Genomic DNA, 20,703 nt, shown 5'->3' on the forward strand with positions numbered 1-20,703 from the left:
CAGCACTCTGCGTACCCAGCCTCTCCAAGGCAAATTATTAAATTATTAAATCAACAGAAATCCATCCTTCCAATCTCCTTTTTTAAAGGAGCCTCCGAACCTTGTGCAGGGGTAAGACAGGTGCTGTGAAAACTCCATTTAGAAGAGCACCAAAGAGGGGGTAATTGTGTCAGAATTTATGCCCTGTGTTCTAGTAGTTATATGACTTATAGAGCCTTACGATAACATTCAAAGTCTCTACTATTCTATTGTTGATAGATGTGTGGTGGTTGCACCTCGCACAAACTCATGCCTTTTCAGTTTAATTAAAGGAATTACAATGTGTACTTTAGTCCCCCATACCTGTCTTTAATTGGCAGAGTTGGTGTTGGAATGACCTTTCGACCCCACTGACACTGGCTGTGCTATGATGCTTCTGGGCGACCAGGCCCTCGTTCACCCAGCCATCTGGCCACTTGACCTCGACCCCCCCACCCCCCCAATACCTGAACATTTAAAAAATGACAATTATATTAAATCTGTCTAGTCAGAATCCTTTTTGTGGGGGTTTATGAGGAGCGCTCATCCGTAACGTTGCCCAGTGTCACCTGCACACGGGCCCCTGAAGTTGGCCGGCAGGTGCGAGCAGTAGGTCTCCACCCCCCCTCCGCACAGCTCTTCAAAGAGGCCCAGCACAGCTGGGAGTCATTAGGGGGCTGGCCACGGGTGGAGGGTGGGTGGAGGAGGGCACAGAGGGCCAGTCAGCTCGTTAAGGAATGACAAGTGCCAGGAGCACCAGGCTCTGGACACTTTGAAGTTCCCTCAGATGGGCAGCAGAGTATTTGGAGAGCAGAAATAGAGTGAGAAAGAGAGAGAGTGTGTGAGTGAGTGTGAGTGTATGTATAACAGTGAACATCAAAGCTTCAGATACCCAGGCCAAACAATTAATAAGTGAAATTACAAGTAGCCAAAAGGTATGGCAAAGAGGTGAGCCCGTGTTCCTTCAATACACTAAGTACAATCCCAGAATTCACTTGCTAAAGTTGCGTGACCAAAGTGAAATGCCAGATTTTCCATTAGGACAGCTGAAGCAAATCGCACACACCAAGAAGGAAAAAACCACAAGCGTGAGTCGATAAGCTATACGCGAATTGCAACAGGCGAAACCCAAACTATCCCGAAAATGGCCCGATATCAACATCTGTCAAACAAATTGGCCAGGCTGCTGAGACAATGCCCGTGGCACCACAGATATGCCCATGGAGAACTCTCTCAGTCTGACCTGGTATAGGAGGCCTTTCAAACTACAAATGCAAGACTGGCACATTCACAGGCAGTGGAAAAACATTCTAGACACATTTACTCCCCTGACTGTGTTCAGCTTGTACCGGTACAAAAGTGCACTCGGCATTATTGGGATACCGATTTAAAAATATGCAAATGACGGCAAGGGCGATTGCAACCGACATGTCAGCTTTAATTATCAAAGAATCTCACCATTCATTGCAAAACTATGCAGTTGCCTGTGTTTGCACTGGGATCAGTGTGATTCGGACACATTGTCTGTATACTTGAGCATCATCTGGGGGGTTGCGGGTTCTGCTGTGGATGAAGCTTTTCCTCGTTCCTCTTCAGAGACGTCAGAGTCCACGAGTGGCGTTACTTCTTACCTAAGGAAAGAGGAAAAATATTAAAAGAGAAATCTACAAATGTTTAAAAAACCACTAATCCATTATTCTAGTTAAAGCCAATAAAAGACCATTAAAGACAATAAAGCCAATCTGAAGGAACACGAGTGTGCAAGTGAACCTTCCAAGTTATACATCAAGTTAAGGTACATACTTCAAAATGCACTTATGTATAAAAACTCAAAAAGAGTGTTTATTAAATACTCTTTTAATAACATTCCCCTTCTTTGATGGTTCAAATTCCAAGCTCGTCGTGATCTCCAGCATGCCACGTGTCATTCCAAAGAAAGCGAGTGCCAAACTGCCCCACGCAGCAATCACCTTCTTCTTCAGTAAGAACTGCAGCTTTTAATCGCCAATACCATCATAACTACTAAAGCATTACACTGCATATTCATTAATTATATTAGAATCTAGTTTGCCATAAAGCTACTTCACTAAAGTCAGGCAAATTATAAAACATAATAGTGATATTACTGAATATATTACTTAACATATTTTTCATGAATATATAATGCCATTTTAATGAAACGAGAAATGTCTAAGGTTTCTAAGGTTGCTATTATTACTATTAGTTGAACTTACGGTTAAATATGTTTTTGGGGAAACACACACACGCACACACGCGCGCACACACACACACACACACACACACACACACACACACACACACACACACACACACACACACACACACACACACACACACACACACACACACGAGTATTTCTCTCAAATGCTGCAGAGCAGGAGGTTACTAAAAACACAGAGATATACAGTCCCTGAAGGAAGCATGCAACAGCAACCAAACAGACGCAGCCTGCCAGCGTCCCCCACAGCGCTCCCCTTACAGGCTGAACAATGACAATATAAGACAGTCGGTGCACCAGTCTCCCCACTGGGACAGGTAGACACCAAAACAGCCTCCATTAACCTGGCGACACTGGATGTTCTCTGCAAACCCTGTGAAATGTCAGTACAACTGCTGACCATTCAGAACTTCCAGAACATTCTTCCTGTTTGTTCTCTTGCAGGACTTAGAAATCCCTTAAAATACAGAACAGGGAGAATAAATTTTTCCCTTTCTTTCTTTGTTTTTTTTTTTAATCCTAGAAGACAGAAAAGAAAGCACTAAAAACCAAAAAAGACATGGATGAGAATCAAAAACAAACGAATGGGGAGGGGGGGGGACCACCACCAAACAGGCAAGGATGCCAACAGAGGGAGAGATGGGCCCCCGGCTGGGCCACACGGCCACACGGAGCCCCCTAGGAGCCTGTTGGCTTCGAGGGCCATTAGGAGGTTGGGAAGGGGTCCTCATTTCATGCAGGGTCCGGGGCAGCTCGAACCCTCGTGGTTCTGGGCTGGGTAAGGGAGGAGAGCAACAGCGACGGCCTGTTCCAGATGAGTACGGCAGGACACAGCGGGAACTGGGGACAGGACATCCGTTTCTATGGCTCCTTCCAAACAACCGACACTGCAGGCTATCTTGTTGTCAGCTTTTTTCTTCACTGTCTACAAGTCCAAAAAGATGACAGCTCAGAGGTGAAACTCTGCACAAGTCTGACATTGTTTAAAGTCTTTGTCAGGACACCCATCTTGCTTTTCTATAGCAACTAAGACAACACAGCAGCCGGCTGCCTGTCTGTGACGGTGCATATCCACCTCATGGCCCTGTGGGCCCGAAGAGCTGTGGGCCCGAAGTCGAGCCGAACACACCTGGCAGCTTCAACCATTTGGGTAGCTTGGCAGGGTTGGTAGGTGTGGGTTCGAGGGTTCCTCCGGGTTCCTCCGGGTCCTGCAGGTTGCCAGGGGATTCGGCAGACTCGGTGTCCCCTGGGAGAGAGTGTTCAGGAGGGAAGGAGCTGGAGGAGGGAGCTGAAGAAGACCGGGGAATGGAGCTGGGGGGGGGGGGGGGGGGGGGGTTTGAGGAATGAGATTAAAACAGAAGGCCAGAGAGATTTAAGTAGAACATATCAAACATTTGAAGAGAAAAGGAAAGGAAGAAGCAAACGAAAAATAAGGAGATTAATGACAAGTCCGTTCCTTTGGTTCCTGATGAGTGCTTTTAGGTAGGAGGACATATTTAGGGTGTGTGTGTGTGTGTGTGTGTGTGTTTTGTAGGGTTAATGTCGTCTCTGATCGCTTTCATGTGAAGGTGAAGAGAGTAAAGAGGTGAGAGGTCATGACCTCTTGAGAGGTCGCTGTTATTAGAAGCTTCCTGTGGAGAGCCACTTCAGTGCAAACATCTTAATCTTTCCAGCTGTGGGCATTTCCGCAGAGTGGGACACCAGCCACCTGCTGTTCCTGCACCAACATCCATATCTCTACCCCGCCTCGTAGTGCTGTCCCGAGGGGGGGGGCGGACTCAGGCTAGCGCTGCTCACACGCTCACGCAAAACACTAATCGCAGGACCGAATGCATCTGATGGCGTGCTTGGCACATGCACGCACCCTTGTCCACGCCGCCTGTTCGGGTCTGTGCTGACAGGAACAGCTGATATAGACTGTGCTATTGATAAATGGGCCTTCAGTCATCACAGATGCCACTGCACCACTGAGATGACCCAGTACCATTTTAACATGGCCTACGGAGTCAAATACAGTCTTCTTGATTATCTCTTAGTACTTAGTATCTCTTAGTACTATCTAGAGATTGCATGGAAAAATGGGAAGGCTATACCTATATATATATCAAGGAGGAGCTTATACAGCATTATTCACAATCTGATGGGCTAGAATGTGTGTGTGGGAGTGTGTGACTCTCTGATCGCCCCATTAAGTCATCATGGTGACATGCCATGCCAGGCAGCAGCAGGAAATGACATCCCCTTTGAAGTGAATCCTCATGAGGGGTGTGTGTGCATGGCCTGATGAAGGAGAGCAAAAGACAGGTGGGAGGGAGCAGGCATGTGTGTGTGTGTGTGCGTGCGTGTGTGTGTGTGTGTGTGTGTGGCAGGGATACTGGGAAAAGAGCTGCTATCTTTAGTCAGGACAGGATGAGGGGAAATGAATGTGTGTGTGCATGGAGAGGGCCTCGAGGAAATGAGGGCGGAACACGAAATAGGGGTCGTAGAGGTGTGTTTGTGTGTGTGTATGTGTGTGTGTGTGTGTGTGTGTGTGTGTGTGTGTGGGGAAGGGAAGGTGGGGGGCACCTGTGGTTTCAATGGAACACTCCCATTTGGACAGAACCTCAAAGGCATTCCAACCAGACGAATGACTATCCTCCCAGAAAACCAGCCCTGCTGCGGGGACCGGGGAAAGCATTGTGCAACGTCACGCTGAAACCAGGGCTGCTAATGAGGGCGCGGACAACTCTGTGTGTGCGAGTGTGTGTGTGTGTGTGTGTGTGTGTGTGTGTGTGTTTTGGGGGCATTCAGGGTCCTTCCAACTACAGATTCATCTCCTGCAGTATTGCTTTCCCATTAGCCGCAGAAATGGTGGGCTGTGTGGTTTATATACACTTCCCATGAAGTAAATCAGAGGAAAACCAACATGGCGAAGCATCAAGCGCTTCCTGCTTCCTGCTCTTACGCTGGAACTGCTGATGAGCGGTTGAGAACGACGGCAGTGGCCTTCAGCAGACAGAAACAGCAGGAACATTCCTGCTGACTGAGCGCTAACGTGCGGGGGCTCCAAAGAGCGGGAACAGAAGAAAGCTTGTCAAAAGACGTTCAATGTGAGGAAGAAGGGAGGAGGCGGAACGGAGGAATGAAGGAGAAGAGTGAATACTGTACCCAGCAATGAGCTCATCAGCCTGAAGGGCGGAGACACAGCTGTCCACGAGACTGCCACGCAGGTAGCACTCTGTCACACACACACACACACACACACACACACACACACGCACAATTATAGACTTCTTAGCGGTGCTACAGCTAGAGGCAGCTAAGAAACAAGTGAAACAGCAAAAACTTTCAGCAAAGCCCAACAAGAGCATTGTCACTACTGAGTAAAACGGTGAAGTCCAGGCAGGCGCTGCAGCGCCGTTACCCAGCATGCCCTCTGCGGCGAGGCCGCTCTCGGCGGGCAGGGCAAATCTGATGTCACTGTTTTGGATGGGATGAAAGAGACGCGCAGAAACGCAAGCCTCCATCCACGAACCTGTCTTCACGTCCGAGCCAAAGTACACAAGGGCAGCGGGGAAGAGGCTGGCCTGGGGGAACAGGAGAGAGCACAGGGGAGACGCAGTGAGAAGAGGCTGGCCTGGGGGAGCAGAGGGGAGACGCAGTGAGAAGAGGCTGGCCTGGGGGAGCAGAGGGGAGACGCAGTGAGAAGAGGCTGGCCTGGGGGAGCAGAGGGGAGACGCAGTGAGAAGTGATGCACTGCCCACTGCCAAGGGGACGGTTCCATGAAAAGAACAAACACAAAGAAAAGACAAACACAAACACACATACGCACACACACACACACAAACACACACAAACATGTAAAAACACCCAAACACATGCACAGAATCAAAGAAACAAAGACAACAAACATTCCGCAGGTCAAACAAGAACATGAAAACCAGGCTGGTTTGAAAATAATCTTGGGTACAGTGTTCACCTGAAAGACAGGCTCAACCCAGCAGGCTCAACCCAGTACGCTCAGTTAGAGGACGCCCTGCTATTTTTTAAAACTTAATTCTTCAAACTCTCTTCGCCCTCCAAATCTTCCATGTGGTGGCGAGCGGCTATAGCCAATGACCCCCTGCCCCCTGTGTTGGCTCGGGGATAGCTACAGCTATGTCCTAATTGCTATTATTAGGGTGCTCTGAGGGGGAAACAATGTGTTTAAATGGGCTACCAGGCATTCTGTCCCCACAGATCCAGAGAAAGCCCACTGTTTGAAGAGCGGCCCCCAAAACAGCTATGGGTTGGGGGGGGGGTATCAAAGGCAGGCTGGGATGGGAAACATTCCTTCCGTGACATGACACAGAGTGATTAAAGATTGTGTTTGTACGTCTTCAATGCTTTTAAATCCTAATAGCGGGTGACAGAGGCAGTAGAGAGAGAGAGAGAGAGAGAGAGAGAGAGAGAGAGAGAGAGAGAAAGAGAGAGAGAGAGACAAAAAAGATGGTAGAAGACACAAGATGCCAAGAGAAAAGGCTGATGTGTGCATCCCACACCCAGCAGCAAGGTAGCTTTGGGACACTGGAAAGGCACGCCTGCTCTCCGGCCACAGGAGAACATGAGAAGAAAGCAAGAGACACAGAAAACACACAATACTGCAGGCAGGTCACTCCCTGTGGAATGGGAATGTCCCATCATGCCACAGTCATTGGTGCTGCCTTGCTTTAAATGGAGAGTGTGTGTGTGTGTGTGTGTTTGTGAGGGTCACAATGAACAAGTAAACGGCTCATGGGGCAATCGTAAGGCTTTGGATGGTATTTTAAAAAAGAACAAAGCGCTTGTGTCGGGGGGTGTGTGTGTGTTTGTGGATGGATGTGTGTGCGTGCGTGTGTATTTATAGTTGTGTTCAGATGAGTAAGTGGTGACTCCTAAGTGTAGCTGTATCTCTAAATCTATCATAAGCTTTTGAGAAACAAGTGGCTTCTAGTCTCTTGCCACAGAGACGGACTGAACCAGAGCACAGCAGGCAGACACACAACCGCACACACGCAGAGCAATGTCACATCAGACTTAAAGACTTACCATCAAAGCATTCTCACAAACTGTCAACATGCATGTAAACCCCAACCCTGCTCTCACCCAAACACCCCACGCACCCACCCCCACACACAACTTGTTCACAAGAGTGGAAAGTTTATTTCTGGTGCCCTTATCAGACAAATATCCCTTTTCAACAGGAACTTCAAACATATGAAGCTGGTCAGAAGGTCAAAGAAAGAAAACTGGAGTGAGAGAGTGAGTGTGTGTTTATGGGATGCGGAGGGGAGCCAGGACTTGTTTATCTAGACAGCATCATTGCAAAACCAGAGGTGAACAGAAATAACAATGGTGTGTGAAATCCAACATTCGTAACTGTGCAGTCTCAAACGCTTTCTTACACGTTACCCGGATGCGAAAGTGTTCTTGGGTGTGCACGCATGTGAGTGAGAGAGCGTGCGAGAGTGTAAGAGTTAGCTTGGGGAGGGGCCAGGTGAAATGAAAGGCACCTGAGGTCATGGTGACCTCGGTGTCTGAGGTGTTTTACTGTGGCCAGAGTTTTATGGTTTTGCCGCAATGACCCATCGGCTAAAGCAGAGAGTAGAGGTGCCTCAGATCAGCCTCCTCTCCTTCACTCATTTTTTGGGGTGGTTGTCTCCTAGAAACCCACAGACAGTGAGACCCCCCCCCTTCACTAAAAGAGAAAGAGAGAGTGAATTGAGTGAGGGAGGAGGGCAGAGAGAGAGAGGGTCTACGAGAACAGCACAATCAGACCTACTGTAATCAAACCATTATCCCTGTACTACTGACCACCCACAGAGAACAAACTCTGTCTCTCTCTCACACACACACACACTCTCTCACCTCAAACAGAGTAGTGTTGGGGTTGTCCAGGATGGTCTTAGGAGGAGCAATGACTGGAAAAGAGAAGACGACGATCAAATTTAAAACACATGCTCGTACGCAAACACGAATACGCTCACGCATGCACACAGCATACGTATGTACACACACGCAAGCACGCTCACGTATGCACACGCCACCACCTGTCTGCATGTGTGTAAGGAGCATATGCCTCTGTGTCATGTTATTCGAGTCAATGTGAGAATGTTTCCATCTTTTGTGTGCATCAGTGTGATCAGTGTGTGTGTGTGTGTGTGTGTTTTAAACTCACACAGGTAGAATTGAAGATCAGGATCCTGTAGATGGCTCTTGACAAACTGTCTCAGTGCTGCAACTACAAGCAGAACACGCACGGCTCACGCCATAGTTTGAAGCAGAGACTCCTAACACGGGTTAGGAGTCCCTACACGCCTACAGTCAGTTTAGTCCAGAAGATGGGGTGTGCGTGCACACGCATGGAAAGGCCAACCAACCTGTCTCCAGCGGTCGGAAAAAGCCCTGGAGGACACGTCTGTCAGGAAACTGAACTCTCAGGACCACCTGTGACACGTCGGAAGAGCAAACAGCTTTATGTGATCTTTCGAAACAAGCAACAAGCTAAAAGGAAAAAGTAACCAGTATATCCCAAGGGAATATTAGTTTCTCAGCTGCACCCATTGCATGTTTAGCACCATAATGGTCATTTTACAATAGACAAAAATGTATCACGTTTCCTTGTGCTTAGAAAAGAAAGGGAAGCCCCACTGACTCGAAACAAGCTTGAAATGGAAGCCATGGGGCAGAAATAAATGTTCTGTATGGGAATACGTGTTCTTTCAGACATGGGACTACTTTTACAGAGGGAAGAATACCATCAGGCACTGCGGTAATGCATGACTGCTATTGTAAACATTGCCTGAGGGCGTATGGATAGCACCAAACCTTAGGGAAAGGTTTAGTAACAGCAATTTTTTACTGTGTGGCTCCAGTGTTCAAATACTGGTTAAGGACAGCTTTTCTGTGATATTCTCTCACATTCTGTCCTAAATCATTTACTGTTGAAGAGCAATCGTTTTGAGTAGTTTTTCCAGTTCTGAATGTGCATTAGATAGACAAAATGGTCTGTCTCTCTAATAGACAACTGATGCCGTGAGCTACAGGTGGGAGGAGGGGTCTGAGGGCGGAGTCTTGGGGGTAGAGACCCCTGCATGCTGGCAGGGATGGGGAGGATGAGCTCTCACCTTGGGATACCTGTCCATTTTCTCTTTCATCTGAGCCTCCCTCAGAGCCTGAGTCATCAGAGGGGCCTCCTCCAATGCCCTCCTGAGAGAGAGAGAGAGAGAGAGAGAGAGAGAGAGAGAGAGAGAGAGAGAGAGAGAGAGAGAGAGAGAGAGAGAGAGAGCTGAACTGTATAGTTTACCCAAACGAATTGGGATGTACTGGAGGGAGATGAAAAGACCTGTCTGGCGTACAGGAGGAAATGAGTGATTACAAAGGAAAAGATCTGATTACTATGGCCACAAATGATTAATACCACTCCAGTCCCTGAGATTTACAGCCCTTTGTGTGTGTGCGTGAGTGTGTGTAATAGGAACACACAGACAGATTCTTGCAGATCTTTGATTCTGTGGTTCATAATTGGAATCTATTATACAGCAGTAAACATGCCACCAGTCTGTCTGATCGTCCAATTGGGTGGCGCCGTTTAAGGGAAGTCAGGGTGTCTGGCTCCTGCCCAAAGAACATAAGATTACAAACAAGTCAATTAGAGCCCAGGGTCCTTCTCAGCTACAGGCGTGGAGTGACAAACCACTTCAAACCATGAACCTTTCCAAATGCTGGATCCCCATGGTGACAGCAGTGCGGTGGTTTCTAGACATCTCCCGGTTTGTGTGTGAAGATGAGATGAGTGCTGGCTGGCTCAGGCTAAACTTCTCCTCATAAGAACCTCATTCAACACTTTACGCTGCTTTTGAAGACAGCCATGTTGCATCTCGGCATTAAAGATGTTGACTGCTGAACTGTAAATTTACTTAATCTGAAAACAGAAGTGTGGGGAAATGTTTTTGCGTGAACTCAAGCAAGCCCAACATCCAGCAGCGGAGTGGTGAAACTTGCCTTTAAACGCTGAAACACGCTTAACATTCAGACACCAAAGATTTGAAGGCTTTAGTTGTTCAAGCACTTTTCCATTGCATTATAATACTCCAACAAGCCATCATATTCATCCCTTAACACACACACAGGGCAAACAAATGAGCGATTTGCAGACACACACATACACACACCAGGCAGTTCAAAGTGTGGAGATGGAGATGAGGCCTTTGGTCTCAGACATGTTGTCTGGTGTGGTAACACTCAGATGGCGTACGCACGCACAGCACAAAAAAGACAGGCAACGCATGAGTGCTCATGTGGGCGTGGGCGTGCTCGCGCGCGCACGCACACACACACACACACACACACACACACACACACACACACACACACACGCACGCACGCACGCACGCACGCACGCACGCACACACACGCACGCACGCACACGCACGCACGCACGCACGCACACACACACACACACACACACACACAAACACAAACATCTGTAGCAGAGCTCATAAAAGTGCCCCAAAGGATGAGAAAGCCAATAAGGAAAAAAGGGGTGAAAACAGACGGGAAAATAGCAACAAAGGAAACAGGAGGAAGATATTAGAGAGAGAGAGAGAGAGAGAGAGAGAGATGGAGAGACAGGATGAGAAAGATGGAGAGCCACAGTGAAAGAGAGATGGCCAGAGAGATCTAGAGAGACACATGGACAGAGTGAAAAAGAGGCACAGAGAAACAGAAATAGAGCAGGTTTTGTAGCCTATACGCCTGTCTCCACACCCATCTCCACCCGTCTCCCTCCCTAGCCTCGCCCACCCGAGCGCACACACCTCTCACTCTTCAGCTGCGCAAACCTCTTCCTCACGTCATCCACGGTCACCTCGAAGAACTCATCTGTGAGCTCCTCGTTGTTGTCACGGCGACGAGTGGCCGTGTCCAGGTGATAGATGAGTGGTTCCCTCTCCACTGGCTGCAGGGTGAGAGAGAGGGGGCGGAGTCAACGTGACGTGCATCACCGCGCTCTGTTGAGGCCGTTCCCTTAAGTCCAAGACGGAAGCCTCAAAGCGGTGTTCCCAGTTCCAGCATGGCAAAAAGCCATGTAGTTAGCAGGATGGACGTATGCTACCACTTAAAGGCCAAACGCTTTAAAACTACTTAATGCACCTTTAAATTAAAAGCCAGAGACACCAAGGCAATGTCAGCATCATGCCTTCGAAGAAAATATAAATGCACAGACTAAGTGTCAGACATTTGCACACACAAAACATATGAAGGGAACTTCGGAGCCGCTGGCTAAGCTGCTCTGAGCTCTGGAGAGAGAGGGGAGGCTTGGCCTAATTGCCCAGGGCCTGAGAAGGTCAAACGCTCTGGGCTGTTTCAAAGCTTGCTCTGGAGCTAACTGCACCCGTGTGTGTTTTTGCCTGGTTGCGTGTGTGCAAGTAGAGGGATGTGCATGCAGGCCATGTTGCTGTCTAGGAATTCCCATGCCAGGCATGTTGGCATGGCAACTGCCGTGCCATTTCGAACCCGGCATGCCTGCGGCATCTTTCTGTTTTTCCCTCTTTTTTCTCTCTGTTTCAGTCCAGTGGGTGATGGTGGCAAAACCAGAAAAATGGCCACAGTAAAACACCTCACACTTCAGGGGCTTAGTTAGCGTATGGACGGTGGTTGTACAGGTGGATGGACGGGCGGATGGGCGGACGGATGGGCACAGATTTTCTTCTCTTTACCTCCAGATATTCCTCGCCTTCCTCTAAATCCCTTGCTCCGCATTTAGAACTTGCCGAACTCTGAAAACAAACGAAAGAAGAAAAGAACATCAAAGTGCGCCAAAAAGAGAAAATGGGAAAGCCGAGAGACGCCCGTCCAGGGGCAAATGAAAAGGCTGTGTCTCCTCCAACACTCCCATAATTACAGAACCAGGGCAACAGGCTGAGGTTTTAGGCTGACAAGAGAGCGAGAGAGAGGGAGAGCGAGAGAGAGAGAGAGAGAGAGAGAGAGAGAGTGAGAGAGCGCACAATGTGAGTTACATAAGGGATCGAGAGAAAGTGAGTATTTACTACAGGAGGAGAAAGGCAGATCTGAGTGTGCGTGTTCATGTGTGTTTGTGCATGTGTCTGACAATATCTTCGGTCTGCTGAGGCATGTCTGAATAGACACAACAGCCTGGAGTCCCTTTTCCATCAAAACAGCACTTCAAAGCAGTCGCCAGCACGGGACTTTCAAAGGAGCAGAACAGCAGATACACAACGCAACATGTTAGCAACAAACCAGCCAACCAGCAGCTGGTGCACCGGAGCCTGGTCAACAACAGGAAATGCTCGCGTGGGGATGGACACTCCCTGATGTCAAGTAGGCTACTTTAAATCATTCATTACCTTGCTCAGACTACACGGGCCTATAAAATATGTCCACTGCAAAAAAACAAAACCCATGCATGGATTAATAATACTTATGAAGATCCAAGTGATCCAAGGTCATAAACACTATGAGAGATTAATTTATTTTACAGAAACAAATCTCCCCTGGAACTCGAAGAGGGAGGGGATGTGGAGTGTATCGTCTAGACGCGGAGGGAGGAGCGCTTGGTTACCGTGGCTGGAGAAGAGATCACTCCCTGGTTTGTGAAAGAAAGTCACGCGTGAGCCGTGCTGAAAGAGCAGGAAGCAAGGCCGCGCGATATATCGCCCGGGAAATGTTATCGCGATACTGACCTTTGACAGGCTGATAAAGCAGAAGGCTGCAGTATGTAAATTAGCCAAGTCCCAGATCATTGCTGCGGGGAAGTTTTATGGAATCGTTCAGATCGTTAAATGTAAATAATATTGGTCAAAATAACCAGTCTGTTACAACCTCACCTTAAGGGTTCCCCATTGTTTTGAACGCACTGCGTATCGCAGCCTTAATATGTAACAACAATCACAATTCAAGCATTTTGTATGCATTGTGCAGCCATTGTAGGAGTTTGACATCACACACATGTTTCAAATCACAACAATACGGGATATCGACTCTCGCTCTCATTACCCAAGCAGGTGTGTTTCTTTTTGCCATTAATTGATAATAACACTGCTGGCAGGGGAAGAAAGTTTCACTTTTTAATTCACATTTATTTATATGCTTTTATTTTCAGCTATTTAATTAAATCTAGCTGATTAACTGAACGGGTGACCTGAGCTGAACCCTGAGCCGCCCCTCACCTGGGCTTCATGGCTGGCTTTGGCCTTCTTGGCTTTCGGCGGACTGCTTGAAATGGATGATGGTGAGGATGAAGGGCGCTCCGCTGTCACACCTTCCCCAGGTCCTCCCAGACGCTGCCCGCCACCAGAGAAGGGCACGAAGTTAGACGGCGTGGCTAAGTGGGTGTGGTGTTCCTGAGATGGCCCTGGTCGCTCCTCATCCGACCGAGGTTCCGGCCTGGGTTCTTGTTGTCCACGGCTACCAGCCTGCCTGGTTTTGGGCCGCACGACTTGCTGTTCCTCCTGAGAACGCTCCGCCTCTTCCCGTTCAACAAGAAGGGCTTGGGATGCGTGGGCCGCAGCTTCAGCGCTTTGGGGGGGCGGACTAGGGGTTTCCATGGGTACTGGGGCAGGCGTCGGCTCGGATGGCCTATCGGGGAGCGTGGTGTTTGCAGCCATCGAAGTCCCACTGGGCATCTCAAGGTGCTGAGGAGACATCTGGGAGACAGACCCTGCAGGAACCACATCAGTGGGCGTGGCAGCTGTCTCCATGGGCTCACCCAGCCCAAGAGAGGTACTCCGTTTCAGTACATACCTGAGGACAAAGGAGAAAGACACTAATCAGTGTCTCTAACTAAAATGTTAACAGCATAATTACGTGTGATGGTCTGACACTCTGGCTCCATTGTGCGGTAACCCAAAGCAAAGCAAAATGTTCACAATAAGCTCATTAGTACAATCTAACTCTTCACACTCAGATAAAGAAGAGAGGGTCTGACCTCAGTATGGCACTGCCTCCAGTCAGGCCGAGAGACCTCAGGGTGGTCGTCTTAAGAGCTTCCTCTCCGCTGATCTGTGGACACACGCGCACACACACCGATTCCTCACCACATCTTAATAAACACATCAGCAGGGAGGAGAGGACGGGACGGAGTAAAGGAGAGGGGACGAGGGGAGGAAAAGGAGAGCTCCTACCTCATCTCTCATGTACACACAGACTGGCGTAGGTCCTGGACCCTGGACCGGCTCCTGGAGCTCCGACAGCCTGCTCAGAGCAGAGAAGTCAAGTAGCACTGACAGCAATGCCAGTCTGTCTCTCCCTCACAGTCACACCCACACACACAGAGACAGACACACAAACTAACGAACAAAAACAAATCAATGGTCCAGTTCAACATCTGTGAATCAGTCTCTGAGAATGTTTTGTATGTGTATTCACATCTGGCTCAAGTCCAGTTCGGTTACAAGGCAGTGAGTCAGAGTGAATGCCCACCAGCATTTCTGTGCGGTTGAGAGATTACATGGGTGGGACTTCTAGAACTCCCACCTCTGAGCTATAATTTGCCACTATTAATTTTCACTACTCTCGACATATCAAAAGAAACAGTTTGCTTAAATTCTTTCCAAATCAAAGTCTGGAAGCCTCCATGGAAAAAAGAGGGAGTTGTAAAATGATGTCATAGTGATGAGATGCAGGCATAAAGAGAAAAGGCACAAAATGGCCAGGGGCCAGTCCACTGCAGCCAATAGCAGCGAGACTCCAGAACGGGTGCCAAGCAACCCAGTGGTGCGGGCGGGGCCTGCTGAGAGAGTGGGCATGGCGAGAGAGCAGTGGTTGAGCTCAGAGAGTGCGTGGCTTTAGCACTGATTGGCTGGTGCATGCAGTCTTCAGAGATCTCAGACCCTGGCTACATCCAAAAAAGCCACAGAAGCAGCACGTGCAAACATAACTAAACCCCCCCCTCAAGACAAAGGAATGATAACCCTCTACTGAACCATATGCACGCATGCACGCACACACAGACACACGCAGACACAGACACACACCTGCTCTGAGGAAAGTGGTCGAGGAGTTCCCACAGGTTCTGTCCACTAGAGAAGGAACCCTGGAGACGAGATCCATCCTCCAACTGCAGCGCAATTCGGACCTGAATGCAACCATAACCACAAACTAAGGTTGATAAGAGTGAAGCACACAAGTGGAACATGTCCAAGAACCAGAGATCATCAGAGAACTACGAGCTGTCCTTCACAGCTTCTGTCCGAGAGACCGGGAAGATAAACCCTTGGTGAGGTCATCTTTAATCAGTTTGGACTTTCAGGTGTTAATGAAGACTTAAACGCACAGCAGAAAATTGTTACAACAACAAAGAGACAAACTACATGAAGTGCTTAAAAGTTATACCTTTCCAAGTTCCAAGGCATATTTAGGAAATCACTCATAGGTCTCATGAGACAACCTAGAAACCTCAGAATACAGCATCGGCAGATGCAGGCTACTAGCCAACCTGAGCTGTTCTGATGCATGGATTGTGGGTTAAATGTACCACAACCACACTTGGACTCAGAAGAACATTTCTAACCCCCCCCCCCCCAACATCTTGTAAACATGAGTCAGGTTAGTGCCCCAGTGCCGTGGCTGCAACTTCTCCCACTGCGCTTTAGAGCAGACGTGGTCATCCTGGCCAGCCATCACTCCTCCTTGATCCTTTGCTTGCAAATGAGGAGCGAGAGAGAAAGACAGACTTTCATCTCCTTTTATCCTCTGTTCCAACAAATCCAGTCAGACTCTCTTGCCCTCTCCCTTCAACCCCTCTGATTATAAACACATTCCACTGCCTCGGTAAACCAGGCCTGACGGCAGGTACGCAGATGGGCCAAACAGCGGCGCTGACACTTGTGCACGGGCAGGCCCGAAAACATGCTTCAAACGTGGAGCGTAGATCGGGTGCTTGCAACAAGCGCTGCTGGGTGTTTGGCTGTGGGTGGCCTGACTGGAGCACAGAGAAGGTACAGGCTGGGGAGACCAACGCAGATTGACGATGTCATTAACCTTGGCCTCCACCTCATTTCCCCGATCTCCCGAAGCCACAGAGCGGTGAGAGAACCTTCCTCCATCAAAACTGCCAGCCCAAGATTTCTGCCTCCCCATATATCACACGAGTTCATATGAACCCATAGAAGTAAATACTCTTTTCTTTTCTTTTTTTAGAAAAGGCGACACAATCTTATTTATCTTCACCATAAACAAACCAGAGATGGAACAGAGAAGGAAAAGATGAGAAAAAAACAGACTGTGAGACACTGTTTAATGGCGGGGGGCGAGCTGCAAACAAACTTTGTTGTATATATTGAGCTGTCTGTTGGGGCACGCATGTGCACGTGTACGTGTGCGCAAGAGTCAGCGATGGAGCGGCAAAATGTCCAGGTAACTCCATGAAAGAGCAGCAGCAAAAAAACAAAAAAAAAACAAAACAAAAACTCTGCCTGCACCTGCGACACCTCCCAACCTGTCTGAACCATCCACCCTCCAGAACGCCTCATCCGATGTGAACCTCTACGAACCTCCAAAAGAAAAACCCTCTCAGCCAGTTAAAAAGGCTTCTGTCCTGCCTTGAAACAGTTTCCTTTACAAACATGTCATCAGCTGTATCCTATGTGAGGCCTCTTCAGAAGGAGGTTGAGGTGGGGGTGGGGTAACATGCTAGAGGAACCTGTGTGGCAGATGTTCCCAATTGCATCCTCCTAAAGGCTTCCACTCCCAGTCTGCTTCCAAGATGGCACTTGGCGACACAGGCCAGACGCGGGCGAGGCTGTTTACAGAGGGCTGGGACACAGCTGGTCGGAACCGGACCGGCACTGCAGAGGACTTGAAACACTGTGGCCATGTTAACACCCAGCGAGGCCTGGCCACATGGCCCTGTAATATTAATTACACCAGCCCACAAACACAAAATGGAAACTATGGATGGTGAGGGAGACAAACAGAGGGGGGAGGGGGAAAGTGTTCTATGTGGGTCTGTGTATGTGTATGTGGTGGAGCAAAAATGCACTTAAATGTTCAAAGGGAAGTTTTGGAACAAGGAATCAAAGAAGGCACTGATTATTTTTATGACTCATTTCACAGCAGTAAAGTGTGAGCACGCGCTGTAGCCATACGTGGGATTCTGGACATCAAGATGGTGAAGTAATCTAACACAAAGCCCCAATGGCTTAAGCACTTTCTCTCACGAATCAGACCATAAGGCTGGATTTTCTTTTAAAAAAAGGCTCTCCCCAAAATAGTGTGATTTACCCCTGAGCTGTGCACCATATCACACAGTGAAGCAAAGTCAGGAAGATGCTCCCATGCCACCAGTGTCAACCCAGATTCATATGTAATGCAAAAATGCGAGTCACGAGCAGTGGAGCAGTGCTGGGAGAGTATGTTTGGCAGGCAAAAGATTGGTGGTTTCATTTTAACTTTACCCCTCTCCAGAACACAGTACTGATCAGTGAAAGGTTTTGGAATTTGAACACTGCTAACTTCTAATTCACCAAACACAAGAGCTTTGTCTTTAACTAACCTGTAATAAAACCATATGTTTTCTTATACCCAAAAAGAAACAGAAATTTCCAAGATGTTTCTAAAGAAGATATTTCTAGGGCTCTAAAGACCAGAAGCACTCTAGTAGGAAAACTTTATCTTTATCACAATTCCCTTGACCTGCCCACCAATACATTTTAGTGGTCCTAACAACATGATATACTGTAGACATAACTGGACAAAGCTATGGATGAAATAACCCATTGTTTTTCAACATTTCTGTGCATGAGGCGCAGATACTAGCCACACTGACCATGGTCAAAGCAAAGTTGCTTTCAGATTTAATTATAATGAGGATTTGTAACAAATAGTTAGGTTTACAACACATTAATTAGACATGTATTCAAAATATTAACATTTCAAGAGTCCTTGTTTGCCAAACACCTCACTGTTCTACTTCATTGTGAGGTAGAAAATCTCTGCATATGAATCTGACAGCAACCTGCTCCTGGCTACTTCCATTAGTGATAGTGCAGCTACTCGCAAATCCCTGCCATAGGCTGTCACTAAAAAACTACACCAGAGTGTCACATCCATCCAGCAACGTACTAATGACGCACCATGCTCTCTGCCCCAGCCCGCTGACGGGTGCATGGCACCACCTCCAACTTGGCATTATTTGGCAGGCTGGCAAACCTCCACTGCATTGTCAGATCCAGCACATTCCTCTGAAACCTGTGTATAAAAGAGAGAAACAGAGGTTAGAGGGTTAATAGAAAGCACTGCACACATAAAATGGGTTAAAAAAACAGAACCAGATGAAAAATAACTATCACTATATCTTCCACAAGTATACAGATAACGCTAGGTGAACGAACACCCAGCAATAATACCCACGGTTAGGTCATCTTAAATCAAATGACAAAGTCGTCAAACCAAAAAACGTCCCTGTTTATTATTTGTGACTACAAGAAAATTCAGTGGTTATATGATTTATAAACATCAGACATATCGTGTTGCGTTCAAATACTCTTCTGCAAGGTAGCTAGCTAGCTATAAACATATTTGTACAGCTGCTCAAGCAATTTAGGAACTCACTTTAGTCCGTGGTCATCTGGATTAAATCCATGCTTCTTACAGACTTCTTCGAGGACCTGTAGATTAAAATTAATTAAAATTGTGTGAGCTGGAGTGCGTTTAAATTACTTTGTCTTCATAGTTCCAGAAAGAAAATGCTAGCTAGCTAATCTAAGCTAATACAGCTAAAACATCACTGCTCGCAACAAACTGTCCTCGGTCGTGCCCCCCAAAAACGACTACTTTTTAAATGTCAGCGAAAGCGCAACGGTCTTAAGATGGCTACGCATTCCAGTCAGTCATATTTACCTGAAGCAATGGTGTGTTTGGAGACACTTTTACGGTTTGCCTTCGTCCATTTGGAGTGAGAACTGACACTGTTGTGCTGCTGGCTGCCATTGCAAAGTGACGTCACTGTGTTTGTTTGAAGCAACTTTATTAACAGCAACAGCGACGTGCAAAAGAACGTTTTTCTTTGCAAAAGAAAAGCATCGCCAATTTTACCAGTACATTTAATTAAGCGAATTAGGGGGAAAATAACTCACTTATATAACTAATTAGGCTTGCTGATAGTTTTGTTTGTTTGTTTCAACTACACAAAATGACTGTTGGCTGTTCTTAACATCGAGAACTTCAGCATGATTTGAGAGGAAATCGATGCAAGTTTGAAAGTCGATTTTAAAAATAATCTAAACAGTCTTTTGACCCTCCAATGTATCGTAGTTGGGGTGTTGCACCCGTTTCTGATGGTTTAATTCTTGCTCAGTCCCTTAGGGAAAGTCATCCTCTGCTAAAGGGCTTTGATGTAAAGAGCAAAAGGCTCAGAAAAATGCTAATCAGATCATCTGCTTTGGGATTTATCAGAAGCATCTCAAAGCGCTTGTCTGCCTTCGGGCTTTTACTCGCTTCCCCGGCGCTTTCATTTATGTTCTTTTTTTGGTGCCCTATAGGCAAACGTGCGTTTCGCGCGGAAGAACGAGGAGCGACCCCATAGCCGCGTTTTCCCGATCATCGATTCGACCACAGAGCAAGAGGTAGATGTGCTTTAAAGAGACCATGCGGAATAGGCGACAGATGCGCGATGGGGGTAGGAGATCTGTCTCCACCACGCACTGTCCTCGCAGTCTCAGGGCTGTCTCTGTCAGGTTATGGTCTATAACACATGGCTAAATCTGACGTTTCTAACACAAGTGTCCGATTAGTTAAAAGTAATTGCTTTATTGCATTAGACAGAAGATAACCACACAGGTGGTTTTCATGTGGAAATATAATAAAACTCAAATATTTTTAGAAGGATACCTGGTTTCAGTTTTCATTAACACTGAAACCGTCTAATATTTTCGCCTCCTTGCAGTCGTTCTTGAGTTTTTAAACGTAACGTCAAGACCAGTCAAGTCGTAAACGAGCGGAAAACCTGTCTATGTGTAGATGTAGTGTTTTAATGAGTTTTAATGCTAGGAATTTGTGCAGCAATGTTTTTATTGCGTATATAGGTGTTCCTCCTAATGACCAACATGGTGCCGTTATATCCAGGTAAAGCTGCTAACGGTGGACTGCAGTGCTCACGTCTGAAATAGGTATTTCTGTTGATGCCGAAAAAAATAAAAATCGATCTGTTCTTCAGTCTTCTCCCGTTTCCTAGTTAGTGTTGAGAAGATACGCAACACCTTTCTTTAAAACTCTGCCTGAAAAACAGATTTAAAATAACGCGGACTACGTGACGAACTGGTCCTTACTCTTGCAGGTTCGTTTGAAGTCGTAACGCGCGCATGCAAAGGTGTGACAAGCGAGGAAGCGCACGGCGGCCACCTTTGCGGAACTGGGCCGACGGTAGTCTTTGGCCATTGTCTTAGCCTTTAATGATATTTGCGTTTCAATTGCGCAGGAAGTGTTTGGAT

At 47.4% G+C, this 20,703-nt stretch overlaps 1 protein-coding gene across 1 annotated transcript; it reads right to left on the reverse strand.

The window, feature by feature from the left end:
- Nucleotides 1-1,431: 1,431 nt before the first annotated feature.
- Nucleotides 1,432-19,210, reverse strand: aspscr1 (ASPSCR1 tether for SLC2A4, UBX domain containing). The gene is made up of 17 exons (XM_027029469.2): nucleotides 19,115-19,210; nucleotides 18,827-18,882; nucleotides 18,349-18,463; nucleotides 15,250-15,350; nucleotides 14,398-14,467; nucleotides 14,202-14,275; nucleotides 13,444-14,017; nucleotides 11,974-12,033; nucleotides 11,074-11,213; nucleotides 9,382-9,463; nucleotides 8,635-8,701; nucleotides 8,433-8,495; nucleotides 8,123-8,175; nucleotides 5,772-5,823; nucleotides 5,405-5,474; nucleotides 3,387-3,568; nucleotides 1,432-1,649 (listed from the first exon to the last, which is right to left on the reverse strand). The coding sequence occupies exons 1-17, from the start codon at nucleotides 19,202-19,204 to the stop codon at nucleotides 1,639-1,641; spliced, it is 1,860 nt and encodes a 619-aa protein (XP_026885270.2). The 5' UTR covers nucleotides 19,205-19,210; the 3' UTR covers nucleotides 1,432-1,638.
- Between the last annotated feature and the right edge of the window lie 1,493 nt (nucleotides 19,211-20,703).

The sequence above is a fragment of the Electrophorus electricus genome, chromosome 1, assembly GCF_013358815.1.
Source record: "Electrophorus electricus isolate fEleEle1 chromosome 1, fEleEle1.pri, whole genome shotgun sequence".
In the NCBI taxonomy this organism is placed as follows: Eukaryota; Metazoa; Chordata; class Actinopteri; order Gymnotiformes; family Gymnotidae; genus Electrophorus; species Electrophorus electricus.

What these genes read in the sequence shown, in the direction of transcription:
- aspscr1 (XM_027029469.2), bottom strand. Translation starts at nt 19,204, where the DNA reads ATGGCAGCCAGCAGCACAACAGTGTCAGTTCTCACTCCAAATGGACGA. An exon ending in AAGCCAGCCATGAAGCCCAG is followed by an intron (nt 12,034 to 13,443) that starts GTGAGGGGCGGC and finishes GTTTGTTTTCAG; the next exon opens with AGTTCGGCAAGTTCTAAATG. An exon ending in TTTCCGACCGCTGGAGACAG is followed by an intron (nt 8,496 to 8,634) that starts GTTGGTTGGCCT and finishes TTCTGCTTGTAG; the next exon opens with TTGCAGCACTGAGACAGTTT.